A 12,518-nucleotide genomic window follows, 5' to 3' on the forward strand; every position below is an offset into this window, starting at 1 on the left:
GAAAAATAAAGTATTTAAGTAAAATAGTTAACATTTAAGTGTGGCGGGGGAGGGAGGGGGGAAGTATCACGGCCCCAGAGGGAAACTGAGGCAGCACGAGGGTGGCCCCACAGCTTGCCGTCATAGGGACATCACCTTTGGGGATGGGGGGGGGGGTCCCCAAAGTGATTCAGGGTGCCGGGGGCCGGATCCTGAGCGGCGGGCGGTAGCCGCAGCGCTGGCCACAGAGCTAGTGGGACGCCCTGGCACCCTGCCTGCGCCCGGTCACGCGAGCGGGGAGGGGAAAGGGGAGGGTGCTGGGGGGGGGGACGGGGACACGGGGACACGGCCCCTCCACCCCTGTCCCTGTGTCCCCACAGAGCCGGAGCTGGGTGCCACCATGGTGGTTACGTTGGGGTACTGGGACATTCGCGGGGTGAGTGTGTGTGTATGGGGGGGTGGGGGGTGGGCTGGGTGCCACGGTGTGGGGGGGTCCTGGGTGGGTGGGGAGGGGTCGGTGACAAAAACGTGGGTGCTGTGTCCCCCCAGCTGGCCCACGCCATCCGCATGCTGCTGGAGTACACGGAGACCCCCTACCAGGAGCGACAGTACTGCCCCGGCCCAGGTGAGGGGGGGCAAGCGGGGTGCCCCCCCACCGCCTTCCATGTCTGCCCTTCCCCCTCCCACCCCCCCCCCCCCAGGACCCTTGTCACCCCGCTTTGTGCTGCGTCAGAAACCAGCTGAAGGAGAAGGAACACCCCCATTTTGCAGGGCGAAAGCGTAACGTGTCCTCTTGCCCCCTCCTCGCCCTCCCCCCCCCCCTTCCTGCCAGGTCTGGGGGGGCAATTCTGCCCTCCCCGCCCCCCCCCCCCCCCCCCCCCCCCCCCCGGCCCTGGACCTTGGCCCCAGCTCAGTGTCCGCCTTTATCTGCCCAGGGAGGGTGTCTGGGGGTGGGGGGGACACACTCATGGCAGCTCCTGGGATAAACTGGCGACCCCCCCCCCCCCCACTGCACACCCCCTCCACCCATGAATTTGCTGTGGGTGGGATGAGCGGGGACGGGGGGCCCAGGGGTGCCTCCCCCCATCTCTCCACCTCCCCCAGCCCCTGACTTCGACCCGAGCGACTGGACCAGTGAGAAGCAGAAATTGGGCCTCGACTTCCCCAATGTAAGTGGTGGATGGGGAATTGGGGGGAGGGGAGGTGGGGGGGGGCACCGGGGCTGACCCCCTCATGGTACAAGCCCCCCTCCCCAAACCTGCCCCCCCCCCAGCTGCCCTATCTCATCGACGGCCCCACCAAGCTGACGCAGAGCAATGCCATCCTGCGCTACATCGCCCGCAAGCACAAGATGTGTGAGTGATGGGAGCCGGGGGGTGGGGTGGGGTGGAGGGAGGGGTCACAGCACCAAGTGGGGGGGTGGTGGGGGGGTGTCCCCGGGGTGTGGGGGGGAACTGGCATCCCCCCCCCATCCTGCAGGCGGTGAGACGGAGGAGGAGCTGCTGCGCGTGGACATGCTGGAGAACCAGATCATGGATTTGCGCATGAGCTTCATCCGGCTGTGCTACAACCCCGACTTCGTGAGTTCACCCCACCTTCTCTGGGAAGGGGGGGGGGGGGGGGGGGCACGGGGAGGGGGGTGGACACCCCCCCCCTCCCACCCCCCTCACTCCCAGGGGTGTTGTCCCCAACACTGGGGACACGGGGAAATCAAGCCACAGCCAGCACATGGGGGTGCATTGGGGTGCACCCCATACCTGGTTTCAGTCAGGGGGGTGATGTCCCTTGGGGCTGGGGGGGGGGCAACCCCCACCCAGCTCTCCCCCCCCCCGCCCCTCCATGTAGGAAAAGCTGAAGCCGGCGTACCTGGAGCAACTCCCCGGGAAGCTGCGGGAGCTGTCGCGGTTCCTGGGCTCCCAGCCGTGGTTTGCGGGGCAGAAGGTAGATTGGGGGGGTGCTGGGAGTTTTGGGGGGGGAGGGGGTCCTTGTGGGGGGCTGACGCCTCCCCTCTCACCACCGCCACCCCACCACCCCACTCGCAGCTCACCTTCGTGGACTTTGTGGCGTACGACGTGCTGGACCAGCACCGCATGTTCGTCCCCGAGTGCCCCGAGCTGCAGGGCAACCTGGGGCAGTTCCTGCGGCGCTTCGAGGTGAGGGGGGCCTCCTGGGGACACTCCGGTGTCACCGGTGTCACCGGACCGCTCCCCAACACCCCGATGCCCCTGTCCCCATCCCCAACCCCCCCAGTGCCCCTGTCCCCATCCCTGACACCCCAGTGTCCCCATCCCTGACATTCCAGTGTCCCCGTCTCTATCTTTGTCCCTGACACCCCGGTGTCCCCATACCTGTCCCCATCCCTGTCCCCACCCCTGACACCCCGCTGTCCCCATCCCTGTCCCCATCCCTGTCCCCACCCCTGACACCCCGCTGTCCCCATCCCTGTCCCCATCCCTGTCCCGTCTCCCCCCCGCAGGCGCTGGAGAAGATCTCTGCTTACATGCAGTCGGGGCGCTTCATGAAGACCCCCATTTTCTGGCGCACGGCCCAGTGGTGCAACACCAAGGAGTGAGCGGGGTGCCCCTCACCCCCCCCACTCCCCCCGAGCCCCCTGCCTGGCCCCCAGGCCTCTCCCCTGCAGAATAAACCGGGGGGGGGTTGCTGCCCCCTTGTCTCGCTGCTGCGTGGGGTGCATTGAGCCGCCACGGGGCTGCGGGGTGCTGGGAAGGGTGGGGGCTGTAGGGACCCCCCACTTTGTGGGGGGTGACTCTTGGGCGGTAACAGAGGAGGGGGGTATTGGACCCTCCTGCACCCTGGGACAGAGGGGAAGACATTCCCTCTTCACCCCCAGGATAAGGGGGACCCCCCTGTGGAGACTATGGGGCCCAAAGGGGGAGGCTCTCATGCCCCCCAGAATACTGAGGCTCCCGTGCATCTTTAGGGGGGGGTCACATAGGCACCCATGCCCCCAGGGTAAGGGGGTCCCTATGGAGACTGGGGGACCCCTGCTTCCAAAGCCAGGGGGACCCCAATGCAGTCCAGGGAGCTCCCAGGGAAGACTCACGTGTGTCGTCCCCCTCCCCCCCCCCAAAATAAAGGGGACCACATACAGCTTTAGGGGTGCAAAGGAGGCCTCATGTCCCCCCATGCAGACAGGGGGGATCAAAGTGGGGCTCATGCCCTTCCCAGGACTAGCAACGAGCGGAATTACGACTTTACAACCAGGAAGGTTATAAAGTAGGTATGTTTATTCAGCGCTGGGCGCATGGGGGATAGCTCCTCCACAAGCGTACTCTCCCTGGAGGGAAAAGCGGCTCCTTTTTATTGTGTAAAACGTTACATAGTCATTAAAACATATGCATCACAACTCCAGGGAGAGGGAGGGAATATTACAATTAGTTCCGAGAAATCATTAACATATCCTCCGGCCCAAATCCCTCCCGGTTGCGCCTGCGCAGTGACTCTTGGTGGTCGTGGGCAGGGGTCTGCAGATGAAGGCTCGTAGTCTTCTTCACGGTGTTCGCCAGCCGACCCTTACTGCTGCGCAAGCTCAGTCCTGTGCTCGCGTACACCTTGTCCTTCAGGTCCGGGCTAATTTGCAGCTTCTTTGTCTTTATGGCTCAGGAGTTTTAGTTCCCCTCTTATCTCAAGGACAAGAGGTACCAGAGATGGCCCGTCCAGTTTTTCTTTCACTCCATTGCAAAGGAGTTACCGTCCTTTGATGGAGGCCGTCTGGTGAGCATCCCCTGAAAAAGGGGGGGGGGCTGTTGGGTTAATGTTTCCTCAGATCACTAGTGGACCCCAACGTGGACTGTGGGAGTCCCCCTCGGGTAAGGGGGAGCCCCCATGCAGCGGGGGGGGGGGGGGGGGGGGGGGGTTGTAGAGCCCCCAGAGTAAAGGGGACTCCCATGCCCACTGTGAGGCCCAAGGGGGGGCCATGCCCCTCAGAATAAAGGGGGGCCCACAGGTATCTGGGAGGGGTTGCAAGGCGGGGGATCCCCTACCCCCCAAGTATAAAAATGCTCCCATCCAGGCTGGGGGGAAGCCGTGCTCCCCAAAATCGGGGGGGGTGGGGGGGGCGATCCCCATTCAGCTTGGGGGGGGTGGAATGCAAAGGGGGGAAACCCACAAGCCCCCAGTATAAGGGGGACCCCCATGGTGCTTGGAGGGCGAAGGGGGGAGTCGCAGAGGCCCCAGGATAAGGAGCACCCCAATGCAAACAGGGGAACCCCGGAACCCCACCCAGGATGAGGGGAAGGGGGGGGGTTGGGGAATACCACGCTTCCCCAGCTGCATCCAGGCCCCTGTCCCTTTAAGACAAGCCCCGCCCCGCGTTAAGCCCCGCCCCCGAGGAGGAGGCGGGGCTTAACGCGAGGGGGGGCGTTGCGCGGGGGGAGCGGAGCGATCGGCCATGGCGGTGCTGGGCTACTGGGACATCCGCGGCGTGAGTGGGTGGGGGGGCTGCACCCCACACCCCCCCCCCCGCACGGGGCTCCCCCTGCTTTTAGTGAGGGGGGGCTGTGGGTCCCCCTGGTCTTTTGGGGGGGCGCCGGGAGGGTCCCTCGGGTGTTGCGGGGGGGATCCCCCTGCACGTGGCGGGGGGGGGGAACGGATGCACACACACGCGTTGCTTTTGGGGGGAACCCAGTGGGTTGTGGGGTGCCCCGTGCCTGCGGGGGCGGGGGGGTACTGGGCGGGGGGGGGGGTGGGGTGGAGGGTTGGCTCGCCCTCCTCCGTGCCTCAGTTTCCCCGTTTGGGGGGGTTACTGATCCCTGTGTGTGTGTCCCCCCCGCCCAGCTCGCCCACGCCATCCGCCTGCTCCTGGAGTACACCGAGACGCCCTACGAGGACAAGCTCTACAGCTGCGGGGAAGGTGAGGGGGGGGCCAGGGGGGGTCCCCACTCCACCTTCAAGCTCTGTGGCTTTTGGTGGGGACACGGTGTCCCCCAACACCACGCCCCCCCCCCCCCCCCCCCCCGGCCCTTTCTCTTTCCAGCTCCTGACTACGACAAGAGCCAATGGATCAACGAGAAGGAGAAGCTGGGGCTGGACTTCCCCAACGTAGGTGGTCTGGAGGTGGGGGGGGGGGGTGGGGGGGGTTATGGGGGGGCGGCCGCCCTGGTGGCCACGTGCCCTGGTGGCCCCATGCCTCGATGTCCCCTCCAGCTCCCTTACTTCATCGACGGCCCCACCAAGCTGACGCAGAGCAACGCCATCATGCGCTACATCGCCCGCAAGCACAAGATGTGTGAGTGCTTGGGTGGGCTTGGGTTGGGGTCTGGAGTTGGGTTGGGCTTGGATTTTGGAGTTGGGGTTTTAGACTTGGGTTGGGGTTGGACTCGGAGTTGGCCTTTGGTTGGGGTTGGGTTGGGGTTTGGAGTTGGGTTGGGCTTGGATTTTGGAGTTGGGTTTTTGGGTTGGACTTGGACTTGGGGTTGGGTTGGCCTTGGGGTTGGGTTGGGTTTTGGGGTTGGGGTTTTGGACTTGGGTTGGGGTTGGACTTAGAGTTGGCCTTTGGTTGGGGTTGGGTTGGGGTTTGGAGTTGGGTTGGGCTTGGCCTTGGGGGTGGGTTGGGGTTTGGAGTTGGGTTGGGCTTGGCCTTGGGGTTGGGTTGGGTTTTTGGGTTGGGGTTTTGGACTTGGGTTGGGGTTGGACTTGGAGTTGGCCTTTGGTTGGGGTTGGGTTGGGCTTGGCCTTGGGGTTGGGTTGGGTTTTGGGGTTGGGGTTTTAGGCTTGGGTTGGGGTTGGACTTGGAGTTGGCCTTTGGTTGGGGTTGGGTTGGGGTTTGGAGTTGGGTTGGGCTTGGCCTTGGGGTTGGGTTGGGTTTTTGGGTTGGACGTGGAGTTGGGCTTGGGTTGGGATCTGGCGTTGGGTTGGCACTTGGAGTTTGGTTGGGCTTGGGCTTGGGCTTGGGTTGGGGTTGGGTTGGGGGGCCCCCCACCCAGCGCTGATGTCTCCCCACACCGCAGGCGGTGAGACGGAGGAGGAGATCCTCCGTGTAGACATGCTGGAAAACCAGATCATGGATTTCCGCATGAGCCTGGTGATGGTTTGCTACAACCCTGACTTCGTGAGTGTCCCTGTGCTGCGGTGCTGGGTGACCGTACCCATGCCAGGGTCCTCCCTGCCCGAGCCTCGGGTTGTATCAGCATCAGGAACCCCACTTGGGGACAGGGATGTCCCCTGGGGTGGGGGCACCGGGGTGCCCAGCCTCACCCCTCCACCCTTTCTTCCTGCAGGAGAAGCTCAAGCCGGGCTACCTGGAGCAGCTCCCGGGGAAGCTGAAGCTCTTCTCCAACTTTTTGGGGGACAGAAAGTGGTTTGCAGGGGAGAAGGTACCATCAGGGCCCCGGAGCAGGGCAGTGAGGGCTGGGGGGCTTGTCCCCAGGCTGGTCCTCACCGTGTGTGTGTGTGTGTGTCCCCGTCCCCAGCTCACCTTCGTGGACTTCCTCATGTTCGACGTGCTGGAGCAGAACCGCATCTTCGAGCCCAAGTGCCTGGAGCCCTTCAAGAACCTCAAGGACTTCATGGACCGCTTTGGGGTGAGCTGAGCCACCCCGGGCGTTGCCCTCCCCTCCCTGGGGAAGGACCCCAACCCCCGAGAGCACCCCGGGGTGGGGTGGGGGGTGCAGGTCCCTGACGCTCCCCTTGCCCCCCCACCCCACCCCTCGCAGGCCCTGGAGAAGGTGGCTGCCTACATGAAGTCCAGCCGCTTCCTGAAGATGCCCATCAACAACAAGATGGCCAAGTGGGGCAACAAGAAGGAGTAGGGGCTCGGCGTGGGGCGAGGGGAGCCGGGGGTGGTGGTGGGGGGGGGGAGGTCCTACCCCTCTCCCCCCAGCTCCGGTACCCTCCATCCTGGGGTGGGCACTGCTGGCGTGAAGCCCCCCAACACAATAAAGTGTTTTTAACGTGGCACCTTGAGCCCCCGTGGGGTGAGGGCAGGGGGGTTGGAGTGGGGGGGGGGGGGTGCGCTGAGCTGGCCCACGACCACTGTGGGGGGGTGAGTGGGGGGGGGCAGGCACTGTCACAGCTCCAGCCACTCTGCCCCCCCCTCTATGGCTTGGCTGGGGTTTGGGGAGGCACAAGCTCAGCCCTGTGCTGTCCCTGGGCCCCCCCCCCCCCCCCCCCGGGAAAGGAGCCCCATGCCCCCTCCCTTCTCATTAGCGCGTTCCTGCCTGCTAACGAGGCAGCTGGGGGGTGTGTGTGGGGGGGTGTGTGGGGGGGTGTGTGGGTGTGGGTGTGTGTGTGGTGTTAGTGCCCGCCACCCACCCCCCCATACCCACCGGGGTGGGGGGGCTGCCTGGGATGGGGACCCACCCCTTGGGTGCTGCTGGGCAGGTCCCCATGAGGGGGTGGGGGGGTGCAGCCCCATGTCCCCCTCCCTGCCCCACCAGGGTGACCCACGTGTGACACGGGGAGTGGGGTGCCCCCCCACCCCCCCATTGCAGACCCCCGTGCTGTCACTCTCTTTATTTTCCACAGCAATCGCTTTACATTTTGTGGGGTGCACACACACTTATGCTGCCCGTCCCCCACGGGGGGGCTCCTGCCCCCCACTTCTCTGTGGGGGGGGGTCCCCAAGAACCCTCCAACACAGCAGGGTGGTCCCAGCAGCCTCGTGTCACTGCTTTGGGGGAGGGACACACACGTGTCCCCTAACCCCCCAAGGAGTGGCTCTCTGTCTTGGGGGGCCAGGCGGGATTTGGGACAGTTGGGGACACGGTGGCTCAATCCTTGGGGCCCATCTGCAGAAAAGGGGAAGGGAAAAGCGGTGGGTGGCTGGGGGGGTGGTGGGGGGAGCCTCGGGGTGGGGAGGGGGCGTGGGGCCGGGGGTCCCTCACCCCCAGGGACGTCCTGACGGAGGAGAGCTTGAAGAGGACTCGCCGCCACTCCTCGGGGCAGACGGCTCGCAGCTCCTCCGGGCTCATCTGCAGCAGCTGGTGCCCCCCCAGCACCCCCAGGCACCTCACCGTGCTGCGGATGGACACACCGTCGGGGGGGTAAGCAGGCATTGACACACCACACCCCCCCCCCCAAGTGAAGCCACACAGCCTGGGGGGGCTCAAGGGTTCACCTACATCCGTGAGAAGCCCTTGTCCTTCAGCCAGGCTGTCACCTCCGCCGGCGAGGAGTTGGGGTGCAGTTTTGGGGGGCTGTCCTGGAGCAGGGGACAAGGGGGGGGGGACAGCGGGGTGGGCCCCTGCCCTCCCCCCCCCATTCCCAGTCCTGGTGGGGAGGAGGGGGGGGTGCAGGGAGGGGAGGGGAGAGGGGGCACCCACCTGGCTGGTGCTGTGTCCCCCCCCGTGCCCCTGCCCCAAGGGCTCCAGGATGTTGCTGGGGACATAGCCCTTCACCCCCCGGCTGTCCTGCACCAGCCACCACTTCTTCCTCTGGTCCAAGACCTAAGGGGTGTGGAGACAAGCCGGGGGGGCTGTCACCCCCCTTCCAGGACCCCCAGCGCGGAGTCCCCACTCCATCCTCCTCAGGAACATGCATGGAGGGGGGGTTGGCCCTTGGTTTCTACCTGTAGCGTGTCCCCCATCCTGATGCTCAGCTCCTGGGGGTTCCTGCCCTGAAACTCGTACAGGGCTCGGACCAGCCCCTGGGTAGGGATGTGGGCCCTGGAAATGGGGGGGCGGTGGGGGGGCATCAACACGCAGCCAGGGGCTAAATCCTGCCCCAGCCCTCAGCATCCATGGAGCAGCGGGAGCACTTACACTTGGCCAGGATCGTCCCTCCGGCCGGTGAGCGGCGACTGTGCGGGGAGCAGAGGGAAGGGCGGGTGTTGGGAGCGACTTGGGGAAACTGAGGCAGGCTGTGGGCTGTCCTGGCCCCCCCTGGGCCATACCTGCTCCACGGGAGGGGGCAGCCACCCGTCCGAGAAGACGGGGATGTAGCGGGGCACCAGCTCGCCGTTGGGGTACTCTGCTCTGCAAGGGGCAGGAGAAAGCCAAGGTGGGTGGTGTGACCCCCCCCCCACCCCCCTCCAAGGCCGAACCCCACCCCTCCTCGGTGTTCGGGGGGCCGGATCCCACCTGGTCTTGTTCCAGGCGATGCCCAAGGTCTTCCAGATGCCGTAGTCATCCTGGTGCAGGGTCCTCTCCAGCAGCTCCACCGCCTCGGGCACCAGCAGCGGGGCCTCCGCCGCCGGGGCCAGGCTGGGGCTGGGGCAGTGGTCCAGGACCTGCTGCGGGCAGTGATGGAGCAGCACCCCCAGACCTGCCCCCCACCCCCCACCTAGGATGGGGGGGGGTGGGGTGGGGAGGGGGAGGGGGGAGAAAGGTCGCTGCTCACCCCTGGGTGGGGGGTTGGGACCCGTTTCGGGGGGCACTCACGAAGGAGAGGGCCGTGAAGATGAGATGCAGCAGCTCAGAGGGGTCCGGCTCCCGCATGTGCTGGTGGGTCCTTCCCTGCGCGAAGGGGTGAAAGGGTGTCCCCACGCAGCCCCCCCCCCCGGCCCCACACATCCCACAGCCCCCCAACCCAGCAGCGGAGTGGGCAGGGACATGCCGGGGGTGCCAACGAGCCGTGGGGTCACATCCAGCCCAACGGGACCTACCATGAGGTTGAAGGCGTATTTCACCTTCTGGAAAAAGTCCATGTACTCATCCTTGGAGGGCAGAGCTGAAGGGGCAGAGAGGGGGGGCTGGCACCGGGATGGCCCCCCCCCCCCCCCGCCCTGTCCCCCCGCCAGGGCACAGCCCTCCCCCATCACCTTTGTTCTTCATCTTCTTCTTCTTCTGGTTGGTGGTGTTGACCAAGCCCAGGGCTGTCTTCAGCTGGACCACGAAGAGTTCCAAGTCGCTCAGCACGTGGTTGAGGACCTCCTGTGGGAGCAGGATGGGACCCGATGGGTGCTGGTGGGGAGGGCTGGGGTGTCCCCACCTAAGGTGGGGCGGATGTGGGGGGTGGGACTTACAACATCTCGGTCCACGTTGGACGTGACCTGGCTTGGGGGGTTGGTCCACGGCAGCTGCTGGGTGTCCTGCAAGCCTGGTGACAGCAGAGGCTCCCCGTCACCCCACTCCTCCCCCCCTGCTCCTGGGGAAACTGAGGCACACTTCCAACCCCACCCAAGACTCACTGTAGTCCGAGGAGGGCAGCCCACGCTGGGGGGGCGCGTGGAAATCGGGCTCGGGGATCTCTGCCCACCGCTCCGGGGCTCTGTAGGGACCCTGCACATACCGGGGGGCCGGACCCGGCGGCATGTCCAGGCTGCTCCTGGGCAAGGAGGGATGGGGAGGGGGGAGCTGAGGGGGGGGCTGAGCCAGGAGGTGGGGTACTGGGGCAAAAGGGGGGGTCCACCCCTCCAGAGGGTGAGGGAGGAGCAAGAGGCAGAAGGGGGTCTGCACCCACAGAGGGGGGGACTCTTTGGGGGATGTGGGGGCAGTGGAGGCTTGTCCCCCATCCACAGAGAGACCCTCCCTCTGCCCCCCCCCCCCCCCCCCCAACTTGGGAGAATCAGGCCGCGCACCCCCTTACCTCTGCCCATAATGACTCCTCTGCTCCTCCTTCCACTGCGTCACCAGCTTCTCCAGGCTGCTCTTCAGCGTCTCTGCCTGGTACAGACCCACCACCATCAACCCCCCCCCATCCCGGGATGCTTCCGCCCTACTTCCCACACCCCCACACCCCCCCCCCGCTCAGGGTTTACCCCCAGACGCTCGCACTGGAAGAGCAGGACGCTGGTCCCCGGGGGGCTCTGCTCCTGCACGCTGACGGTCAACACCGAGTTGTAGCCGCAGACGTCCAGCACGGCCGAGCACCCCTGCACGCTGCCCAGCGGGTAAGCCTCCAGCTCCTCCTGGAGGGGGGGGGGGGGGAACGGGGTGCTGAGCCCCCCCAGAATGGCTAGTGGGGGGTAAAAGGCTAAGGGGGTGCAAGGGTTATAGGGGTGCTAGGGCATGGGGGGTTTGCAGGGTTGTGGGGTTATGGGGTGGCAGAGCCAGGGGAATACCAGGATTTTAGGGGTGCTGAGTCTCGAGGTGGGGGTGGCATGGGGTAGGAGAGGAAGGGTTGGGGGGTAGTATGGTTATGGGGGGTGCCAGTGTTATAGGGGTGCGAGGGTGGTGGTTGGTGTCAGGGCCGAGGGGGTGCAAGGGTGTGTGTGGGGTACCAGGGTTAAGGGGGTGCCATAGGTGGGGGGAATATGGGATTTGTGGGGGGGGTACCAGGGTTATGGGGGTGCCATAGGTGGGGGGAATATGGGATTTGTGCGGGGGTTGAGTCCAGGGTGGGTGTCAAAGCCAAAGTGGGTGCTACAGCCAAGGGGTGCTGGAGGGGTTAGGGGTGCAGGGTGGGTGCCAGGGCTGGGGGTGGGGGGGGTGTTGAAAGGCTGATGTGCATGCTGGGGTGCAAGGGGGTACCAGGATTCCTGGGATGCCATGGAGTGGGTGTTGGGGCCACGGGGGGTGTAAGGGATAATTTTTTTGGGGGGGGGTTGCCAGGGTTATGGGAGTGCCAGAACTGCAGGGGGTACCACAGCGGGAGGAACACCAGATTTATGGGGGTGCTGGGTCTAGAGTGGGTGCCATGGCCAAGCTGGGGAGTACCAGGCTTTTGGGGGTGCCCTGGCCAGGGGGTACCTTGCTCTCCACATCCCTCAGCACCAATTCCTGGTCCTTGACTTGCAGGATGAGGTCCTGCCCCCAGACCCGTCCCTGGGCCTCCAGCACCTTCAGGCGCGCCAGGCAATCCTCGGCGCTGCGGATCTCCCTCTCCAGGCGCACCGTGAGCAGGTGCTGGGGGGGGGGACACGGCACCGGCTGCCCCCTCACCACCCCACGCTCGGCGAGTTGCAGGGTTTGGGGTCGTTTGTGGGGGCGTCTCCTACCTCAACGTGGTGCTGGAAATCGCTTTGGGGCTTGAGCAGGGTCTGGCTGTAGTCCTTGCGCTGGTCTGCAGGGGCACACAGGGTCAGGGGATGGGGACAGGAGCGGGGGGGGGGGGGTTTGGGGTGCAGCCCTCACTCACTGTAGATGCTTTTCCCACTGGGGCGGGCGAAGCTGTTGGACCGTTGGAGTAGGGAGCTGTCGTCGTATTCGCTCCTGGGTGGACGGACGGACAGACGGAGCGTTGCGCCCTGCTGTGTGGTCCCCTCTCCCCAAACCCAGCCCTCGGGGGTCCCCGGTATACTCACTGGAACGGGGGGCTGCTCCAGCGGCCGAAGGGGTCTCCCATCTTACCGGGGGCAGTGAGAGCGGCTCGATCCTGTGACGGGGTCCTGGGCTGGGCACGGTCCCCACGTCGCCCCCAGTGTGTCCCCAACCACCCTCCCATGCCACCCCCCACCCCAAAGCAGCAGCATCACCCTGATCCCCAGCAGGACCCCCTTTCCCCCCACCATCCCCAGCCATCCTGCCCCATCCCAGCCCCACAGCGTTCACCCAGCAGCCGGAGCCAACCCCCCCTCCCCCCCCCCCCCATTTCACTAGATGGGGTCCCTGTCCCGGGGTGCCCCCACTCACCCCAATCCTGGTTGCCGCTGGCTCGGCTGCCCGGGCTGGAATTGCGCAGTGGAAGGTGGCACGGGTGGG

At 65.8% G+C, this 12,518-nt stretch overlaps 3 protein-coding genes across 3 annotated transcripts; 2 read left to right on the forward strand and 1 right to left on the reverse strand.

Moving 5' to 3' along the window:
- Window positions 1-42: 42 nt before the first annotated feature.
- Window positions 43-6,049, forward strand: LOC116960225 (glutathione S-transferase 2-like). The gene is made up of 13 exons (XM_042800217.1): window positions 43-415; window positions 529-604; window positions 1,084-1,148; window positions 1,253-1,334; window positions 1,459-1,559; window positions 1,825-1,920; window positions 2,022-2,132; window positions 2,456-2,547; window positions 3,604-3,714; window positions 4,777-4,852; window positions 4,976-5,040; window positions 5,146-5,227; window positions 5,949-6,049. The coding sequence occupies exons 1-12, from the start codon at window positions 380-382 to the stop codon at window positions 5,177-5,179; spliced, it is 945 nt and encodes a 314-aa protein (XP_042656151.1). The 5' UTR covers window positions 43-379; the 3' UTR covers window positions 5,180-5,227; window positions 5,949-6,049.
- On the forward strand, window positions 5,197-6,749 carry LOC116960224 (glutathione S-transferase Mu 5-like). The gene is made up of 5 exons (XM_032987134.2): window positions 5,197-5,227; window positions 5,949-6,049; window positions 6,219-6,314; window positions 6,411-6,521; window positions 6,654-6,749. The coding sequence occupies exons 1-5, from the start codon at window positions 5,197-5,199 to the stop codon at window positions 6,747-6,749; spliced, it is 435 nt and encodes a 144-aa protein (XP_032843025.2).
- Window positions 6,750-7,709: 960 nt separating this feature from the next.
- EPS8L3 (EPS8 like 3) lies at window positions 7,710-12,162 on the reverse strand. Its single transcript, XM_042799934.1, has 18 exons — window positions 12,122-12,162; window positions 11,956-12,029; window positions 11,816-11,880; window positions 11,568-11,723; window positions 10,637-10,786; window positions 10,465-10,541; window positions 10,067-10,203; window positions 9,902-9,975; window positions 9,698-9,809; window positions 9,542-9,606; window positions 9,018-9,169; window positions 8,831-8,912; window positions 8,700-8,737; window positions 8,507-8,603; window positions 8,262-8,384; window positions 8,061-8,140; window positions 7,803-7,956; window positions 7,710-7,727 (listed from the first exon to the last, which is right to left on the reverse strand). The coding sequence occupies exons 1-18, from the start codon at window positions 12,160-12,162 to the stop codon at window positions 7,710-7,712; spliced, it is 1,695 nt and encodes a 564-aa protein (XP_042655868.1).
- Between the last annotated feature and the right edge of the window lie 356 nt (window positions 12,163-12,518).

Source organism: Tyto alba, unplaced genomic scaffold (assembly GCF_018691265.1).
Source record: "Tyto alba isolate M040663 unplaced genomic scaffold, T.alba_DEE_v4.0 Super-Scaffold_30, whole genome shotgun sequence".
Taxonomy (NCBI): Eukaryota; Metazoa; Chordata; class Aves; order Strigiformes; family Tytonidae; genus Tyto; species Tyto alba.